The sequence below is a fragment of the Anguilla rostrata genome, chromosome 10 (genome assembly GCF_018555375.3).
Source record: "Anguilla rostrata isolate EN2019 chromosome 10, ASM1855537v3, whole genome shotgun sequence".
NCBI lineage: Eukaryota > Metazoa > Chordata > Actinopteri > Anguilliformes > Anguillidae > Anguilla > Anguilla rostrata.
Window position 1 is genome coordinate 892,852 of NC_057942.1, and position 18,922 is coordinate 911,773.

Below are 18,922 nucleotides of genomic sequence, written 5' to 3' on the forward strand. Positions count from 1 at the left end.
AATCTACAGCACAAGTAGGGGTGCTGTAAAGGGGGTTAGGACATGCAGGGACCCTTAAAGAAGATCAGAAGATAGGATTTCCTGGGGTGGTGAGATCTTTTCATGAGGCCCAAACCCCCAGGTGGTGCCCTTGAGCGCAAATACGAGACCCTGTTGCATCCATACGCCCCAGCACAGCGTAGGCTGCATCTAAGATGCAGTGTGAGGCTAATGCATCAGCACCATCAAAGTGCAGCAAGCATCTAGCACTGCACAGTGCTGTAGGCTAATGCATCCATAACGCACCATGCACAAGTGCTGTAGGCTAATGCATCCATACGATGCACACTGTACTATGCATCCATACGCACCATGCACAAGTGCTGTAGGCTAATGCATCCATGACATCGCATCGCCCATTGCACATAGTGCTGTAGGCTAATGCATCCATAACGCACCATGCACAAGTGCTGTAGGCTAATGCATCCATAATGCACCATGCACAAGTGCTGTAGGCTAATGCATCCATAACGCACCATGCACAAGTGCTGTAGGCTAATGCATCCATAACATGCACTCATGCATCCATAGTGCTGTGAGGCTAATGCTCCATAATGCACCATGCACAGTCTGTAGCTATGCATCAAGCACCATGCAAGTGCTGTAGGCTAATGCATCCATAACCACCATGCACAAGTGCTGTAGCTAATGCATCCAAAAGACCATGCACAAGTGCTGTAGGCTAATGCATCCATAACGCACCATGCACAAGTGCTGTAGGCTAATGCATCCATAACGCACCATGCACAAGTGCTGTAGGCTAATGCATCCATAACGCACCATGCACAAGTGCTGTAGGCTAATGCATCCATAACGCACCATGCACAAGTGCTGTAGGCTAATGCATCCATAACGCACCATGCACAAGTGCTGTAGGCTAATGCTACATGTTCTGTCCTCTGTGCACTTTTTTGGATTGCCTGAATTACAATTTTAGCCAATCGGGTTACGTGTGGCTCCAAATGAAATCACGTGACAACTGCTGCAAGTGGTTACAACTCACTTAACCCTAAAGCTGTATGTGTGTGTGTCTGCATGTGTAGGGTGTCAGACAGAAGACCAGACAGTGTGTGTAAACTTCATTTATTTATCCTTCTGAAGGTGTGACCTGTGTGAGTTGGGTGGGGAACGCTGCACAGCTCATATTGTCCTCAGAAACACAAATTCAGACGACGTCTGTACAACATGGCACTGCGAGAGCAGAGCACCTCCCATCAAAGCTCCGCCCCCACAGAGCTCCACCCCCCAGCAAAGCTCCGCCCCCACAGAGCTCCACCCCCACCGAAGCTCCACCCCCAAACATGGCACAAAGACCAGGGAACAGTAATACTGGGGGCTCCAGAACATTCTCTTTGCTGCTACTTAAATAAAAATAATATCTTTGCGGCAAGCAGACGTGCTGAAGACTCCTTTTTTGTGTATATTAAAAAACTATTATGCTTAAGACTACAACAATACACTCTAAACAATACATATGGTTTTACATTATATTGGACTTTTGATTAATTAGGAATAGCAACATTTCATTACCATAAATTATACATTATTTTCAGTACATTAAAATGATTATACTATTCTGAAAAAGTGGCACAGATGTTTGCAGTTACACCCCTTAGTGTTTCTCTCTCCCAGAGCGTCAGTAACATTGAGAACTCCTCTTCACCTCGAACGTCGACTTGAGAAGCGAGATGGCGAAGGCTTCACACTACGCGATTAAGGGTCTTTACATGACGTTAGTAATATCTCATATAACATTGAAAATTGTGCTCCGTTCTGCATTGTTACAGCATCACACATGAATGTCACAGCACATGCACAGACACCAGCAGCGTTTCCCCCCCCCCCCCCCCCACGTTCGGTCAAACTGTGGACCCCCCCTCGTGGGAAACTCTGCACCTTTAACCGCTGGGAAACACTGAAAGCAACTAAAACGCCCTTTTTAATGACCAGGTTCGGTTAAAACTACACGGAGGTAAAGACCAATGTGAACCTTTCTCAGCGATATACAGTGCTAATCCACAGGGGGGCGCCATTCTCCAGCCTGTTAAAGCCCCCACAGACTGCATGCCGGTGCGCGTGTGGCGCTGCGCTCGAGCAGGTGGCTGATGGGTAATCTAGCGCACAGACCCGTGTGTGACGCCCGCATGCGCCACTCTGGGGTGGAATGGCGGGAAAGAGGCGGGTCTTCCTGGAGCTCTTCTGCACCTGTAAGCTCCGCCCACCTCCACCGGCCGCCACAGCCAGTCCTAAAGCAGCGCTGTCAGTCAGACCCCGCCCCCCCCCCGAGGTGTGATGGGACAGGAAGTGGAGTACGCGGGCTGGGAGTAATAAACAGAGAGGAACGGCTGTTTTTCGGCAAGGTGCAGGAGGAGCGGTCTTCATGCTGCGCAGGGTGCGTGTCCCGGGGCCTCTCCGTGTTTTTGGGGTGCGTTTACATGTTGTACCCGTAGGGGGGCTGGCTGTACCCCGGAGCGCTGTAGCCGTAAGCGGGGTACCCCGCCTGGGGGGGCACTGCTCCTGGGCCTGCTGTCAACATCAGCTGCTGCCCTGCAGGAACACACACACAACGCACAAGCGTGAACATTTTACACAAATTATACACACACCACGCACTCTCTCTCACACACTCACAAACACACCACACACTCTCTCACACACACACACAGACGGCAGCCACGTACCGAACACTATTGGAGTCGGCTCTGTCACTTCCTCCTCCGTTTTCCTTTGGCTTTCTGAAGCTTCCAGTTTGTCGACCTGTGAAGCAGATGCAGCTTCAGCAGGAGTGAAGGAGCCAGCTCTCTCTCACAGGCTTCAGTCACATCCTGCACACCTGGGCACCATTTTACTCACTCAGCGCTGCGCTACTGGGAGCATAGCCAATCAGATTGTAGCACTGAGCGTCTTGGCCAATCACACGATAGTGCTAAGGGTCATGGCCAATCAAACTGTAGCACTGAGTGTCTGGGCCAATCAGATCGCAGCACTGTGTGTCGCGACCAATCACACTGTAAAACAGAGTTTCCAGGCCAAGCACAGTTGTGCATTGTGTGACTGGAGAGGAAAACATCACTCCTGTATGCACCATGTCAGAAATCTTCACCAGGCCCCACCCGCTCAAACAGTCTCTACCCCCTCTAACAGGCCCCACCCCTCTAACAGGCCCCACCCCTCTAACAGGCCCCACCCCTCTAACCCCAGGTAAAGGGACTTCTCCAGGGCTCATGTTAATGTTCCTGCTGATCCCACATTAAAGGGACAGTGAGAATGCGGTTAGAGTCGCAGCTCAGTATAATAAAGAACACAGATACAGGTGAGCCTCTCACCGTACAGGTGAGGACACAGATACAGGTGAGCCTCTCACCGTACAGGTGAGGACACAGATACAGGTGAGCCTCTCACCGTACAGGTGAGGACACAGATACAGGTGAGTCTCTCACCGTACAGGTGAGGACACAGATACAGGTGAGTCTCTCACCGTACAGGTGAGGACACAGATACAGGTGAGTCTCTCACCGTACAGGTGAGGACACAGATACAGGTGAGTCTCTCACCGTACAGGTGAGGACACAGATACAGGTGAGCCTCTCACCGTACAGGTGAGGACACAGATACAGGTGAGTCTCTCACCGTACAGGTGAGGACACAGATACAGGTGAGTCTCTCACCGTACAGGTGAGGACACAGATACAGGTGAGTCTCTCACCGTACAGGTGAGGACACAGATACAGGTGAGCCTCTCGCTGTACAGGTACTGTTATCACAGTGAGGAAGCCCTGGAGCACAGGTCCTGCAGGTCTAGTGAAAGCTGCACTGGCTTTAAAGTGAACAGGTTCCACACAGAGTCCCACACTCAACGTCCTTCAGCCTTTTAAACACTCCCCTCTGCTCTGTCTCCCCACCACAGCACCCCCCCCGCCCCCCCTCAGCCACTCCATGCCAAAATGCTGTGGTGCAGTATGCTGGACTCCACACCGCAGAGGAACTCCAGCCAGAGTCTTAAAACGCAACCGCGCATGTAGCAGGAGGCTCCAGCATGCTTCTGTCGCACACAGCACACTCTCTCTCAGGGCAACCCACACGGAGACGAGAGGGGAAAGTTTAGTTACAGCTGCATTTTACACCCCCCCCCCGCCCCCCACACACACACACACACACAAGCACCTCACAGTTCCCCCTCCAGCTAAAATCAGGCATGCTTCTATATTCAAGTAAAGCTGCACTCATGTTCAGCCTTTTCCTTTGCCGTGTATTATTATTAAACTGGAGTGCGCCCCCTGCAGGTGTGAACAGGCATGGCAAGGATGCATCAGCGGCTTAAGCAGCATCACACCGCGAAGCAGAGCGGCGTACGCGACGCAGGACCGCGCGTGGGACCGCACGTGCCACGCAGGACCACACGCAGGACCGCACGCAGGACCACACGCAGGACCGCACGCAGACCGCACGCGCCACGCGGGACCGCACGCGGGACCGCACGCGGGACCACACGCAGGACCGCACGCAGGACCACACGCGCCACGCGGGACCGCACGCGCCACGTGGGACCACACGCAGGACCACACGCAGGACCGCACGCGCCACGTGGGACCACACGCAGGACCACACGCAGGACCGCACGCGCCACGTGGGACCACACGCAGGACCGCACGCAGGACCGCACGCAGGACCGCACGCGGGACCACACGCAGGACCACACGCGGGACCACACGCGGGACCACACGCGGGACCACACGCGGGACCACACGCAGGACCGCACGCGCCAGGTTTCTGATGCATTCGACACGCGCCGCCCGGGGCACGCTCTCTCCGCCTTAACCTGATTAAAAACTGACATTTCGGTTACAGAAGAAATTTTTGAATTGAAACAAATTTGAGCTTGTTGATCATTTAAAATTCACAAATAGCAAAAAATAAATAAATAAAGTTGCATTAGCATATAAGAATTATTGCAGAAAAAGCTCTAAAAAATCATAAAACTGTGAGGGATATCTCTCAAATCATCCTCTGTGTGTATGACTGAATCAAAGGCAGGCTTTAGTGCAGTTATGCAGTTATGCAGTCCCCTAGCTGACTATGTTACTGTGCACCTTACCGCCCTCCCAGCTCAGCCTGGCTGCTGTTTCACAGGCACTTTAATATGAGCAGGATGGCGACCTGAAACTCAGACTCACTCTGCATCTGACAGGAAAGGACACAATAGCTGGGAATCACAGCTCAGGGTTCAACTGGGAAATTTGGGCCAAAGAACCTCTGAGCCCAGGGCCTGATCCAACACTGGCACTCAAAAGTGCTGGCCTCTTCTCTCCCAGCACAGTGCGATTCTCCCGCCATTCCATCAACCCACTTTCATTTCACAATTTCCACTTTTCCCAAATTGGCTAAAAAGGAATTTTTTTTAATTCCCGTTTCTCATTATTCCCTCTGGGAAATGCTGTTGTGAAGTGCCGTGCAGTAATCAGTTTTTAAAAGGCGCTGCAGAGATGACGCCTGATTGGCTGACTGATTCTCTGGGCCGTCTCATAAGACCCCCACAGTGCTGCTGACAGCAGTGTTTGCGCAGACGGGCTTCAGGAGCTGGGTTATCATGGGGCTGGGTTATCAGGAGCTGGGTTATCATGGGGCTGGGTTATCAGGACAGATTTTAAAAAGTGTGAATCTAGGAGCAGGCAGGCTAGCAGGCTAGCAGGCCGGTTAGGGGACGATTAGGGGATGGTTAGCGGCTACGGCTAGGTTCCTACATCAGAAACCTAGAGCTGTCACAACAGAAACGAGAGGGGAAGAAATAAAAAGGCAGAGACCGTCACCTTCTCCGCAACCTCATCAACCTGTAAGAAAATCCACAGGTGAAACCTCACATCTTCACATCACAGAAACAGGAAGAACTTTAGTGAGAGCGAAACTCCGCCTTTACACCAGGGCAACAGGAAGAGCTCTACTCAAGCCCCGCCCCAAAGGGGCCTGGCCTACACAAGGCAGAGGGAGAATCCCCTGTCACACTGTTTTACTGGGTGTTTTTACGAGTCCGTTTGGCTAGTTTTGACTGCACGTTAAGACCTCATGAAGACCGGTGATGTATAGAACATGACAGGTCTGACACACATACAGTCTCCTCCCTGCGTTAGCCCCCTGATCCCTCTCTGCACTTCTGCAAAGTGAAAGCCCAGGTCATCTGGAAACTAACAGCTCCTGTCTGTAACCGTCTCAGTGCCCAGTTAATTTACTGCACTACGATACTGACTAAAGGAGCTCATAAAATGTCAAATCAGCAGTTCTTCCTATCAGATAAAAATAAATCAGTAATAAACAGAACAAAACCATCTAAGGAAAAATAATATGTCTGCCAATAACATATGACACTCTGCGTTGTTTAAATTAGACAATACATGGTGCGTGAGCAAGACGATGAGTCCACACTTTGGTGGTGTGTGAGCGGGACGTCCTGTCTATGTCCTTGCTCGGGGGCAGATCGGGGGCAGATCGGGGGCAGATCGGTGGCATGTTTGGGGTTAGTGTACAGTAAAGCAGCACCCCTGTTTCTGAGAAACACGGCCACAGGTACTCCTCATTGCAGACAGACAGTATCGTTTACCCATCTCAAAGGCCTCGGACACCCAAGCATTTTCAATACGTACGGGCTGAAGGCTATAATCTCACCATCTGGCTCAGAGACCAAACTGTAACTCAGAGTCTAAAGAAGGTAAAACATCTGTGAAGAACAAGTCAGGAAGAGTCACACTTCACTGCCCTCCTCTGCCGACTGTACCTGACACACACACACACACCCATAATCACACATGCACCCTTCCGTAATCACCTCAAAATGAAAGGTACAAATTTCACACTTAATTATAGTCAACACAAGCTTTCAAAAGCATTTAGTTTGACTACGTCTCCATTATTTCAGCTCCCAAAGGAGAACTACCATGATGCATTCTGTTGTACGGTAAAAACAAGCCACCACTTTAGAATTTAACCTTAATGTAACTCATAATGTCCCCTTTATATCATGTATTAATATTCCAGTGTGTTTGGATTGTGTTTTCTGCTCTCTGTCCTACTTGGGAAAGTGCTGAGTGTACCGTATGAAAAGCACTGCCTGAATAAAGCTACTGCTGCTCAGTACACCAGCACGTTTCAGAGATGTCTACCCGCGACCGCTAACGTGCTAACGTGCTAACGCGTTAACGCAGCAGGACTCACTTTGGTCAGGTACTCCCTCATGAGCTGGATGAAGTAGGGCATAGCGAAGTCCATGATGTTGTGTCTCCAGGCCAGCTCCAGCACCACGTCGGGGTGGAGCAGGTCGTACGAGGCGAACAGACAGGCGGCGAAGCACTCCTTCTTCCCCTCCTCCAGGAACCACTGCAGCAGCTTCTCCGCCAGCTCCGCGTCCTTCGACTCCGCTGCGTACAGCATGGCATCCTGGGAAACCGCCAGAACCACACTGTCACTCCCGGCTTTCAATATGAAAAACTACAGCACCACTCCCAGCTTTCAATATGAAAAACTACAGCACCACTCCCAGCTTTCAGTATGAAAAACTACAGCACCACTCCCAGCTTTCAATATGAAAAACTACAGCACCACTCCCAGCTTTCAGTATGAAAAACTACAGCACCACTCCCGGCTTTCAGTATGAAAAACTACAGCACCACTCCCAGCTTTCAGTATGAAAAACTACAGCACCACTCCCAGCTTTCAATATGAAAAACTACAGCACCACTCCCGGCTTTCAGTATGAAAAACTACAGCACCACTACAGGCTTTCAAAGAATAATTGTTTATTAAATACTGAAGGGAAATAAAATATGTAGAACAAGCAATTCCATAATAACCTTAAACCACTTCAAAGTCTTGAAAAGAATAAAAAATAAGTTAATAAAAACAGAAACTAAACGTCTTCATGCCAGGTCTTTGCACTATATCGGCCAAAATTATTGCCTCCTTGGTGCAGTTTCTAATTACCCGTACTTATCACCTATTTGTTCCAATATACAGAGAACGATAGTGCGTGTTTACAGTAAGACAGTGTGATTGATGTGGCTGGAGCAGATCAGCGCCCCCTGGTGGCTCACCTTATACAGGCGGTCCTTCTTGCAGAGCTCCACGCTCTGGGTCCAGCGGTGGTTTCCCTTGTACAGGTACGCGGCGATGCGGCGGAACTCCACCAGCTCGTGCCCCTCCAGCCGCTGCGCCAGGCTGATGTTGTCGAAGTTGTCGTACGCGTCGATGGACGCCCGCAGACCCTGCGAGGACCACAGAGCTCGTCACGGCAGAAACCGCGCAGCGCAGACTCACAGTAACACAGAGCGCACGATTTAAAGCACTCTCACTGTTCTTAAGATAACATCAGACCGCATTAGCAATTGTATTTTTGTCAGGACTGCCAGTACTCTGAAGGAATATTACTGCTGTCTAAATGGTTAAATTAAATTTGACAAATCATTGTTTGACCCAGGTGCGGCAGCATCGGGTAACGTTGGCAGCCTGCTGGAGAGTATGTGGAGTCCCACAGATAGCGGGACACCTGTATGGGAGCTAAAGACGCACCTGGAAGTCCTCCTCCTCCGTCAGCAGGCTGTTCAAGGCCTCGTTCACTCCTCTGTTATTGTGGCTCTGCACTGATCGCAGGTACGGCTTCACCAGCTGCAGCTGGGTCATCTGCACAACCCAACAACCCAACACCCCAAAGATCAGCCACTGATCACAACCCAACACCCCAAAAATCTGCCACTGGTCACAACCCAACACCCCAAAAATCAGCCACTGGTCACAACCCAACACCCCAAAAATCAGCCACTGATCACAACCCAACACCCCAAAAATCAGCCACTGATCACAACCCAACACCCCAAAAATCAGCCACTGATTCACAACCCAACACATCATCATTAAAAGAATGAAGCACAGATTTGCCGGGTTTTACCTTAGAGAAGAAGGAGACGGCTCGGGTGTGGTCGAGTCGGGGGGACAGGACGGTCAGGAGGTCGTTAATCAGCAGGGGCTTGTAGTCCAGGTAGAACTGCAAGGCTTTGTAGTACAGCTCCACATTGGCTACCTGTTTAACAACCAGCATAAGAGCAGGCAGGAGTTTCAACCCAGCTACTGCACCTCCATCTATAAAGCTAATAATCTAAATCTGTAGCTCTGTATGGGCTTGATCCTTCCCATTATTTCAAAAGGGAATCCCATAGATACATGCAGTTCTTTTCCTGAAATGTACAATACAATAAATGTACAATAACTGTAATGGTCTGTAATAACAGTAATACTATATTTACTCTTATGCATATTTGATTTATTATTGTGATTACAGTAACTCAGATTTTTTATCTTTAGAGAGCAGGGGCAGAGACCTTGGGGATGATGTCCTTAAACTGGCCCTCTTTCCAGGCGTCGGTGGGGTGGTTCATCATGGTGATGACGGCGTTGTCGTACTCCTCGTATTTATCGTACAGGAAGACCAGCTCCGCCCACAGGTGTGCCTGTTCCGCCGCCCGCAGCACCTGCAGAGACCCCGCCCGTAAATCTCATCCTGCCACACCTGCGCTTTCTCTTAACAAGGCCCTGTCCTCCCCTGTAATGCGGGCTGCAGTACCGCTCTCCGCCACTGGACTGTACTCAGCGCAGCTGCTAAATCCTGCTTATAAGTCAGTAGCGCTGGCTAACAGTAGCGCTAGCTCGTTTTTAGCACAGTAGCGCAGGCTAACAGTAGCGCTGGCTCGTTTTTAGCACAGTAGCGCAGGCTAACAGTAGCGCTGGCTCGTTTTTAGCACAGTAGCGCAGGCTAACAGTAGCGCTGGCTTGTTTTTAGCCCAGTAGCGCTAGCTCGTTTTTAGCCCAGTAGCACTGGCTCGCTGAGTGGCTGCGTACCTTCGGGATGTTGACTCGGGACCAGAAGAGCTCCAGGTGTTCCCTCATCTTCTGCGGTTTGAATTTGGAGTAGAGGATGGCCAGCTCTGTGAACATGCCCATGTGAGCGCGCTCCAGCCCCAACGCGGCTTCCAGCAGGGCGATCAGCTCCTCAAAGTACCCCCGGTCCTGCCGAAAAACACAAACCCTGTTTATACCTGCACATTACACACACATCCTGTTCATACCTGCTCATTACACACACATCCTGTTCATACCTGGTATTAGCAGATTAGCGCTGTCTCTCAGTAGCTGGTATTAGCAGATTAGCGCTGTCTCTCAGTAGCTGGTATTAGCACATAGGCGGCTCAGTGTGGGGTGGCTTCTCATGTGATGACGGCGTAGCAGATTACGCTGTATGTCTATCGTACAGAAGACGCAGCTCCGTACAGGTTAGCCGATTACGCCGCCTCGTAGCACCTGCAGAGACCCTGCTCAGTAAATTAACATCCTGCCACCTGCCTTCTACTTATACAAGGCGCTGTCCTCCACTGTAGTGGTAAGGCAGTAACGCTCTCCAGTACTGGTACTAGGACTAGCGCAGCTGCTAAATCTGTTATAAGTCAGTAGCGCTGTGCTAACAGTAGCAGCGTTTTAGCCAGTAGCGCTAGGCTATAGTTTTAGCAGTAGCGCTGCTCGTAGCTTGTAGCCAGATAGCGCTGCTGCTCAGTGGCTGGTATTGCAGATGCTGACTCAGACCAAGCACATAGCTCCAGTAGTGTATTCACTTGCGGTTTGAATTGGTAGAGATACGGCCAGCCTGTGACATGCCATGTAGCGCGTCCTCACAGCTGCGTAGTCCAATTACGCGTGTCTCAAGCTGGTATAGCAGATTAGCGCTGTTCATCAGTCTGTATTAGCAGATTAGCGCTGTGTCTCAGTAGCTGGTATTAGCACATTACGGTCTCTCAGTAGCTGGTATAGCGACATTTACGACTGCTACGTGTCTCAGTAGCTGGTATTAGCAGATTAGCGCTGTCTCTCAGTAGCTGGTATTAGCAGATTAGCGCTGTCTCTCAGTAGCTGGTATTAGCAGATTAGCGCTGTGTCTCAGTAGCTGGTATTAGCAGATTAGCGCTGTCTCTCAGTAGCTGGTAGTAGCTGATTAGCGCTGTATGTCTCAGTACCTGGTGTAGCGATTAGCGCTGTATGTCTCAGTAGCTGGTAGTAGCAGATTAGCGCTGTGTCTCAGTAGCTGGTAGTAGCAGATTAGCGCTGTATGTCTCAGTACCTGGTAGTAGCTGATTAGCGCTGTATGTCTCAGTACCTGGTAGTAGCTGATTAGCGCTGTATGTCTCAGTACCTGGTAGTAGCTGATTAGCGCTGTATGTCTCAGTACCTGGTAGTAGCTGATTAGCGCTGTATGTCTCAGTACCTGGTAGTAGCACATTAGCGCTGTCTCTCAGTACCTGGTATTAGCAGATTAGCGCTGTGTCTCAGTACCTGGTAGTAGCAGATTAGCGCTGTATGTCTCAGTACCTGGTAGTAGCAGATTAGCGCTGTCTCTCAGTACCTGGTAGTAGCAGATTAGCGCTGTATGTCTCAGTACCTGGTAGTAGCCGATTAGCGCTGTATGTCTCAGTACCTGGTAGTAGCCGATGAGCTCCTCCAGCTCGTCAGCGTGGATAACGATGTGCAGGCCGCAGATTTGGGCCAGCCGGAATTCCGTCCCATCCACACAGGCGAAGCACACCTGGGACAGGTCAGGAGAGGTCAGGTGAGGTCAGCACAGGTGTTGCCAAAACCCTCACGTCTCACAGTGCTCTGAAATAACCACTCTGTCACTCAGTAACTCACCTCAGCAAAACATTCATATAAAATTTTTTTAAAGAATACATTTTTTCCTTCTTTCTCCCACTATGGAACACTATATATTCTGCAACGTTTACCATTAAAGAGTTAATAAAAGAGGGTGCACACAAATCTGTGCTCTTCTGCAAAGCACACGATGTCAGCCTCCACTTTACACCACAGTTATCCAGTCGGGCTCACACGGACATGAGGAGCTGAACGTGCAGGCTCCCGCCGGACCAGCAGGGGTCGCCGGCAAGCGCGGAATCGCCGTACCTCTTTCCAGGTGCGGGTGCTGTTGGCCTTGCGGGCGCTGTCCACGGCCGCCTGGTACTCGCCCAGGTGCACCAGCGTGGACGCCAGGCGGGCGAAGTTCGACACGTTGTTGTACAGCAGCTTGGCGGCGTCGTACATGCCCTCGTCATAGCAACGGTCCCCCACCTGCAGGAGGGAGGGGCTTGTGTTACAGCGAACACTCCGCTCACCTGGAGAACTGCAGGCACAGGTGCTCCAGGTGCACCCGGCTGAAAGATTCTGCCACAGCACATTCAGCTGATTTATGTTCCACCGTTTGTGTAGCTCACTGAGGCACTGTTAATAAACACATCCTGAAGTTCTGCACAGTAGTGCTGAGTTTGCACCTGCAAATGAAACCTGATTCCAGCCCAGACTAAAACTCCCACAATCAGGATGAAATTTGGGCTTCAGGGTTTGGGATGAGGAGGCAGAAGCTGCAGTGTTATCTGGGTATGAATCCATGTTGTGAATCCTGTCTGCCACAAGATGGCGCTCTCTACGTCTTTGATGTCAGATGCCTTCCAAATCCCTCCTGAATGTTAATTCTCTCCACAGTAAAGCGGGGTTTCACCTGCTGGATGTGGGCGTTGTTGGGGTGGGGGGCGGGCTTACCTGCTGGATGTGGGCGTTGTGGGTGGGGGCGGGCTTACCTGCTGGATGTGGGCGTTGTTGGGGTGGGGGGCGGGGCTTACCTGCTGGATGTGGGCGTTGTTGGGGTGGGGGGCGGGGCTTACCTGCTGGATGTGGGCGTTGTTGGGGGGGGGTGGGGGGCTTACCTGCTGGATGTGGGCGTTGTTGGGGTGGGGCTTACCTGCTGGATGTGGGCGTTGTTGGGGCCGCTCACAAACTCCTCCAGCTCGGCCAGGCGGTTGGTTTTGGCCAGAGCGAAGATGAGCTCCGTCTCCACATACGCCTCCCGAGCCTTCTTCCTCGCCATCTGCAGGAACTTCACCAGGTCCTCCCAGTTACCTGGCAACCAGAGAGAGGGAGGGGCTTCAGAGACACACCCGGCATGCACAGCCCAGAGTGGGAGGGGCAGTGTCCTTCCTGTCTGTGCTGCTCAGTGGGTCAGTGCCCATCCTGTCTGTGCTGCTCAGTGGGTCAGTGCCCATCCTGTCTGTGCTGCTCAGTGGGTCAGTGCCCATCCTGTCTGTGCTGCTCAGTGGGTCAGTGCCCATCCTGTCTGTGCTGCTCAGTGGGTCAGTACCCTTACTGTCTGTGCTGCTCAGTGGGTCAGTGCCCTTACTGTCTGTGCTGCTCAGTGGGTCAGTGCCCATCCTGTCAGTGCTGCTCTGAGGGACAGTGGGTCAGTGCCCATCCTGTCTGTGCTGCTCAGTGGGTCAGTGCCCATCCTGTCTGTGCTGCTCAGTGGGTCAGTGGTCGTGCCTCCAGTCCTGTCTGTGTGCTGCTCAGTGGAGGGACAGTGGGTCAGTGCCCATCCTGTCTGTGCTACTCAGTGGGTCAGTGCCCATCCTGTCTGTGCTGCTCAGTGGGTCAGTGCCCATCCTGTCTGTGCTGCTGCAGTGGTCAGGGGTCCCATCCTGTCTGTGCTGCGCAGTGGGTCAGTGCCCATCCTGTCTGTGCTGCTCAGTGGGTCAGTGCCCATCCTGTCTGTGCTGCTCAGTGGGTCAGTGCCCATCCTGTCTGTGCTGCGCAGTGGGTCAGTGCCCATCCTGTCTGTGCTGCGCAGTGGGTCAGTGCCCTTACTGCTCTTGCTGGCGGCGCTGACCACCTCCATGTAGGCGGACGGGTCGTCTGCTTTGATGTAGGAGTCGATGGCCTGCTTGACCAGCTCCTGCTGCAGCTGGGCCCGGGCCAGCTGGCTCCACACCGCCGGCTCGCTGCAGCGCTCCGCAAACTCGTACGCCCGGTCCAGGTTCCCGATGTGCTCGATCAGCACCTGAACACAGCGAGAGAGAGCGTCACGCACACGCCCTGAACACGCATCACACACACTCTGCTCGATCAGCACCTGCACACAGCGAGAGAGAGCGTCACACACACGCCCTGAACACGCATTACACACGCCCTGAACACGCATCACACACCCTGAACACACATCACACGCCCTGAACACGCAGCACACACGCTCCGCACGAGCGCACCTGAACACGCATCACACACCCTGAACACGTGATGCCCTGCTCCCCTGTTTAATTTATTTACCTGGATAGCGGAGGTGTTGACGTCGAACTTGCGGAAGATGGCGAAGGCCTCCTCGAAGAGCTCGTTGCTGATGGCGATGTTGGCGATGTCGGGCGCGTCGTAGTTGTCCAGGCGGTTGATGTACTCCATCACGCGCGTGCGGTCCGCTTTGATCGCCGTCAGGATCAGGAGGTTCTGCAGGTTCCTGTTCGGCGAAATTCATTCTTCTCAAACGCATTTCTTTAATTTACAAAAAATAAACAGACAAAAAAACAGCCTACCAGACAGAGCATGCTCAGAAAGGGTTGGCACTGAGGGGGCGGGGCTGACGGGGCAGAGCATGCTCAGAAAGGGTTGTGCGCTGAGGGGGCGGGGCTGACGAGACAGAGCATGCTCAGAAAGGGTTGTGCGCTGAGGGGGCGGGGCTGACGGGGCAGAGCATGCTCAGAAAGGGTTGTGCGCTGAGGGGGCGGGGCTGACGGGACAGAGCATGCTCAGAAAGGGTTGTGCGCTGAGGGGGCGGGGCTCACCGGTGCTCGCTGAAGACGGAGTTGTCCAGCACGATCTTCTCCAGCAGCTCGATGAGCTCGTTGGGCAGGTCGGCCGTCATGAAGGCCTTCACCGTCACGGAGACCTCCTCGGGGTCCTGCGTCTCCGACAGGGCCGTCTGCACCACCTGCGCCGCCCAGAGGGGGACCCCAGAATTACAGGCTGGCTGCTGGGAACACACCCCACAAACCCCAAGAGCGCTTCCTCCAGCCCAGGTGAGCTACCTGATCGATCAGCTGCCGTCTGAAGGGGTTGCTCTCCTCCAGAACGTTGGCCCACAGGTCCGCATCTTTCCGGCGCACCAGGTAGCGCGCCTCGCTCTTGAAGAGGGAGTTCTCATTGCACACCTGGAACACCAGCCACCAGTTAGCCGGGCACGCATACGCACGCACGCATACGCACGCACACGCATACACACACACACACACACACACACACGCACGCACGCACGCATTTTGTGGGTGGGGGGTGGGGGCTGACCTTGATGAGGTCCAGGGTTAGGGTTAGGGTTTTGGGGGTGGGGGGTGGGGGCTGACCTTGATGAGGTCCAGGTCGCACTCCCCGCGCTCGTAGGCCACGCAGGCCAGGTGGGGGTCCCTCTTCTCGCAGTAGCGCCCCACCACCGCGCTGTCGTAGAAGGGGTTCTCCCGCAGGAAGCGCTCGGGGTTGTTGTTGCTGTCGATGTAGATCTTGGCCAGGGCGTTGTGGGTGGCCGGCTCCTCACAGCCCTCATGGATACGAGACTCCAGCCACGGCAACAGGAGCTTCAGCCTGTACACACACACACACACAGGCATACACACACACACACACACACACGCATACGCATACGCACACACACACACACACACACACACACACACAGGCATACACACACACACACAAATACACACACACACATACGCACACACACAAATACACACATACACACACACACACACACACACAGGCATACACACATACGCACGCACACACACACACACACACACACACACACGCGCATACGACTCTGTGTCAATACTGCAGGCACCTTCCTTCTTAACCTCATCTGATGTGTGGCGAGGGTTCAGACACAAAATGGCCATCACACATCCCCCAGGTAAATCCACACTAGAGTGGCTGAGGTTTCCTCCCTCCAAACACCACCAGGGGCCAATAACAATGACCACTGCTAACAGAGCTGGCCAATCGTCTGAGGACTCAGACAGCCAATCAGATCTGGCGTCAGTGACGGAGCGTCCCTCTCAGGTGGAAGCGGGAGGAGCAGGATGTTCACCTGTTCCTCTTCTCCACCTCGGCCACCAGCTCGTCGGTGGAGAACTGGCCTCGCACCACCATGATCAGGTTCTTAATCACGTCCTCCGAGCAGTCCACGTCCAGCAGCCCCCCAATCACCACGGGCAGACGGCTGGGGTTCACCTGCGGATGACGCGCGCGCACACACACACACACACACAAACACGTGCAGACACACACACACACACAGACGCGCACACACACACACACACACACACACACACAAACACGTGCAGACACACACACACACACAAACGCGTGCAGACACACACACACATACACACGGTTCAGTACCGCCCCCTAGTGGCCGTTCACACTCACTCCTCACAGCAGAGAGTGAACAGACAGCCCTGTGGGTCAGAGAATCCTGCCATTACACTGGCCCATAATCTAATGTGGGCTGCTGGCCGACTCCAGCACGCCCCTGACGGACATGCTCCTGCACACTGGGATCTGATCAGGGCCAATAACCAATGTAAAATAACCTCGTTTAAAGTCAGAAGCAACATAATCCAGAGGCATCTCCTGATGCACTTCCTGTCCACGGAACACCGTCATACAGGGATAAAAATAACCCGTAATGTCATTACACAGAGCAAAGAAACGGGCAGGCAGTTTGTTTGGTCTGCAGGTCGATCTGATAGCCTGTAGCGGGATGCGATAAGCACGCGCTCACTGGAGCTCGAGGCAGCCTCACCTTCTGCACGTAGATCTCGATGTACTTCTGCAGGCTGTTCCTGTACAGGTACAGAACCAGGTCGTGCACAAAGTCAAAACGATCGCAAACGATGATCAACGGCAGCTGGTCTGTTAACTTGGCCTCCTGAGAACAGAACAAAACATAAATAAATCAGACAATAAACCCCAAACACAGACCGACACTGGGCTAAATCAGCAAAAACAGGATCTGTGCTCAGGCTGTGGGGCGTGTGTCACACTGCGCCCTCAATTTTCATGAGGCTCACGGATGGGCACACAACTTTCATGAGGGAAGAAGGAATTCCTCAAAATGTGAAACAGGAAGTTCCTCTCTGAAACAGGATGTTCCTAAAGGTGTCTGTAAAAGGCGCCCGGACGAGGGCTGGCCGGCACCTTGAGGAAGTTCTTGACTCGGTCCGGGTCGTAGCAGTTGCTCTCCCGGCAGATCCGCTCCACCTCCTTGATCTGTCCCGTTTTGCAGGCCGCCTGGATGTACTTAAAATGGACGTCGGGGTCCTGGCTGAAGTTCACAATGGAGCCCAGGAAGTAGAAGAGCCCTGAGGAAGGAAAGTAAAGAGTGAACAAAAACCTGCGCATTACCATCCCCTTTAAAAACCTACATTACCATCCCCTCTAAAAACCTGCGCATTACCATCCCCTTTAAAAACCTACATTACCATCCCCACTAAAAACCAGCGCATCACCATCTCCTTTGAAAACCTACATTACCATCCCATTCAAAAACCTACATTACCATCCCCTTTAAAAACCTACATTACCATCCCCTCTAAAAACCTGCACATTACCATCCCCTTTAAAAATCAGCGCATTACCATCCCCTTTAAAAACCTACATTACCATCCCCTTTAAAAACCTACATTACCATCCCATTCAAAAACCTACATTACCATCCCATTCAAAAACTTACATTACCATCCCATTCAAAAACCTACATTACCATCCCATTCAAAAACCTACATTACCATCTCCTTTAAAAACCTACATTACCATCTCCTTTAAAAACCTACATTACCATCCCATTCAAAAGCCTACATTACCATCCCATTCAAAAACCTACATTACCATCCCCTCCACCTAATGAATCTCACAGCACCTTTCACCTGCTCCGTCTCACACCTGGGGGCGGGGTCACCTGCACACACCTTCGTAGCTCTTGAAGGACTCGAAGAGCTCCACCAGGTTCTGGGTGCCCAGCTGCTCGTGGTACTTGGAGGCCACCTGCACGCAGAGCTGCAGGTTCTGCCGGATGTTGGCGGACAGCATGGCCCTCAGGCACTCCACCGAGTCCTCCACCGACAGCGAGCCGAAGAAGTTCACCAGCCACTGAGGACGGGCAGCGCCGCACGGGTCACACGCGGGTCACACGCGGGTGGCACCCAGGCTACGCACGGCACACACAGCATGGCATGCGCCAAGATACACACTGTCCTAGAAACGTGGGGTTTAAGTCTCTGAGCTGCTTCTTCAGTACAGACTTCATATGACAACAGCACAGGCATTTCCAGTAGCAGCTTCTGTACAGACTAATGATGAGTGCATGAGAGAGACATGCACCCAGAGGAGAAACGCATGTACGTACACACACACACACACACGCACACACACAGTACAGACACACACACACACACACACACACGCACACACGCACAGTACAGACACACACACACACACACACACACACACACAGTACAGACACACACACACACGCACAGTACAGACACACACACACACACACGCACACACACACACAGTACAGACACACACACACACGCACAGTACAGACACATACACACACACACACACACACACACAGTACAGACACACACACTGTATGAGCTGTGCTTTGAGACTGAGAGGAAAAGCGCTATATACAGCAGGGGGCCTCACCTCAGGGTTGAGCAGGTGTGTGTGCACCACGGTGCGTTTGATGTCGTACAGGTCGGTGTAGTGCTCCAGCGCGCGCTGCAGAAGCCCCGCCTTCTCGCACAGCTGGGCGATGTGGGCGCGGTCGTAGTGAGTGAACATCTGGTTCCCCAGGATCGCATCAGCAACCTGCACCCCAGAAACACACAACAGCACATTTCACTCAGCTACCAATAACCTACAACAAGCACGCAGTTAATCAGCACAGGATATTACACACAGAACAGCTAAGGGAGCGTTGGGGGAA

General features: G+C 52.5%; 1 protein-coding gene across 2 annotated transcripts in view; it reads right to left on the reverse strand.

The window, feature by feature from the left end:
• Nucleotides 1-1,106: 1,106 nt before the first annotated feature.
• cltcl1 (clathrin, heavy chain-like 1) overlaps nucleotides 1,107-18,922 on the reverse strand; it is a 32,362-nt gene continuing 14,546 nt past the window's right edge. The window contains exons 12-33 of one of the 2 annotated variants that reach the window (XM_064353288.1): nucleotides 18,640-18,804; nucleotides 17,895-18,075; nucleotides 17,125-17,288; nucleotides 16,730-16,855; nucleotides 16,013-16,155; nucleotides 15,273-15,507; nucleotides 14,961-15,083; nucleotides 14,718-14,863; nucleotides 14,209-14,392; nucleotides 13,750-13,942; nucleotides 12,854-13,011; nucleotides 12,022-12,186; nucleotides 11,540-11,647; nucleotides 9,916-10,083; nucleotides 9,399-9,548; nucleotides 8,969-9,100; nucleotides 8,593-8,703; nucleotides 8,118-8,288; nucleotides 7,243-7,464; nucleotides 5,841-5,867; nucleotides 2,721-2,796; nucleotides 1,107-2,586 (exon numbers count right to left, since the gene is read on the reverse strand). In XM_064353288.1, coding sequence (XP_064209358.1) covers nucleotides 2,471-2,586; nucleotides 2,721-2,796; nucleotides 5,841-5,867; nucleotides 7,243-7,464; nucleotides 8,118-8,288; nucleotides 8,593-8,703; nucleotides 8,969-9,100; nucleotides 9,399-9,548; nucleotides 9,916-10,083; nucleotides 11,540-11,647; nucleotides 12,022-12,186; nucleotides 12,854-13,011; nucleotides 13,750-13,942; nucleotides 14,209-14,392; nucleotides 14,718-14,863; nucleotides 14,961-15,083; nucleotides 15,273-15,507; nucleotides 16,013-16,155; nucleotides 16,730-16,855; nucleotides 17,125-17,288; nucleotides 17,895-18,075; nucleotides 18,640-18,804 — 3,264 coding nt within the window. In that variant the 3' untranslated portion in view covers nucleotides 1,107-2,470. The remainder of the gene's footprint in view (nucleotides 2,587-2,720; nucleotides 2,797-5,840; nucleotides 5,868-7,242; nucleotides 7,465-8,117; nucleotides 8,289-8,592; nucleotides 8,704-8,968; nucleotides 9,101-9,398; nucleotides 9,549-9,915; nucleotides 10,084-11,539; nucleotides 11,648-12,021; nucleotides 12,187-12,853; nucleotides 13,012-13,749; nucleotides 13,943-14,208; nucleotides 14,393-14,717; nucleotides 14,864-14,960; nucleotides 15,084-15,272; nucleotides 15,508-16,012; nucleotides 16,156-16,729; nucleotides 16,856-17,124; nucleotides 17,289-17,894; nucleotides 18,076-18,639; nucleotides 18,805-18,922) is intronic. The other variant, XM_064353289.1, reaches the window with a different exon arrangement.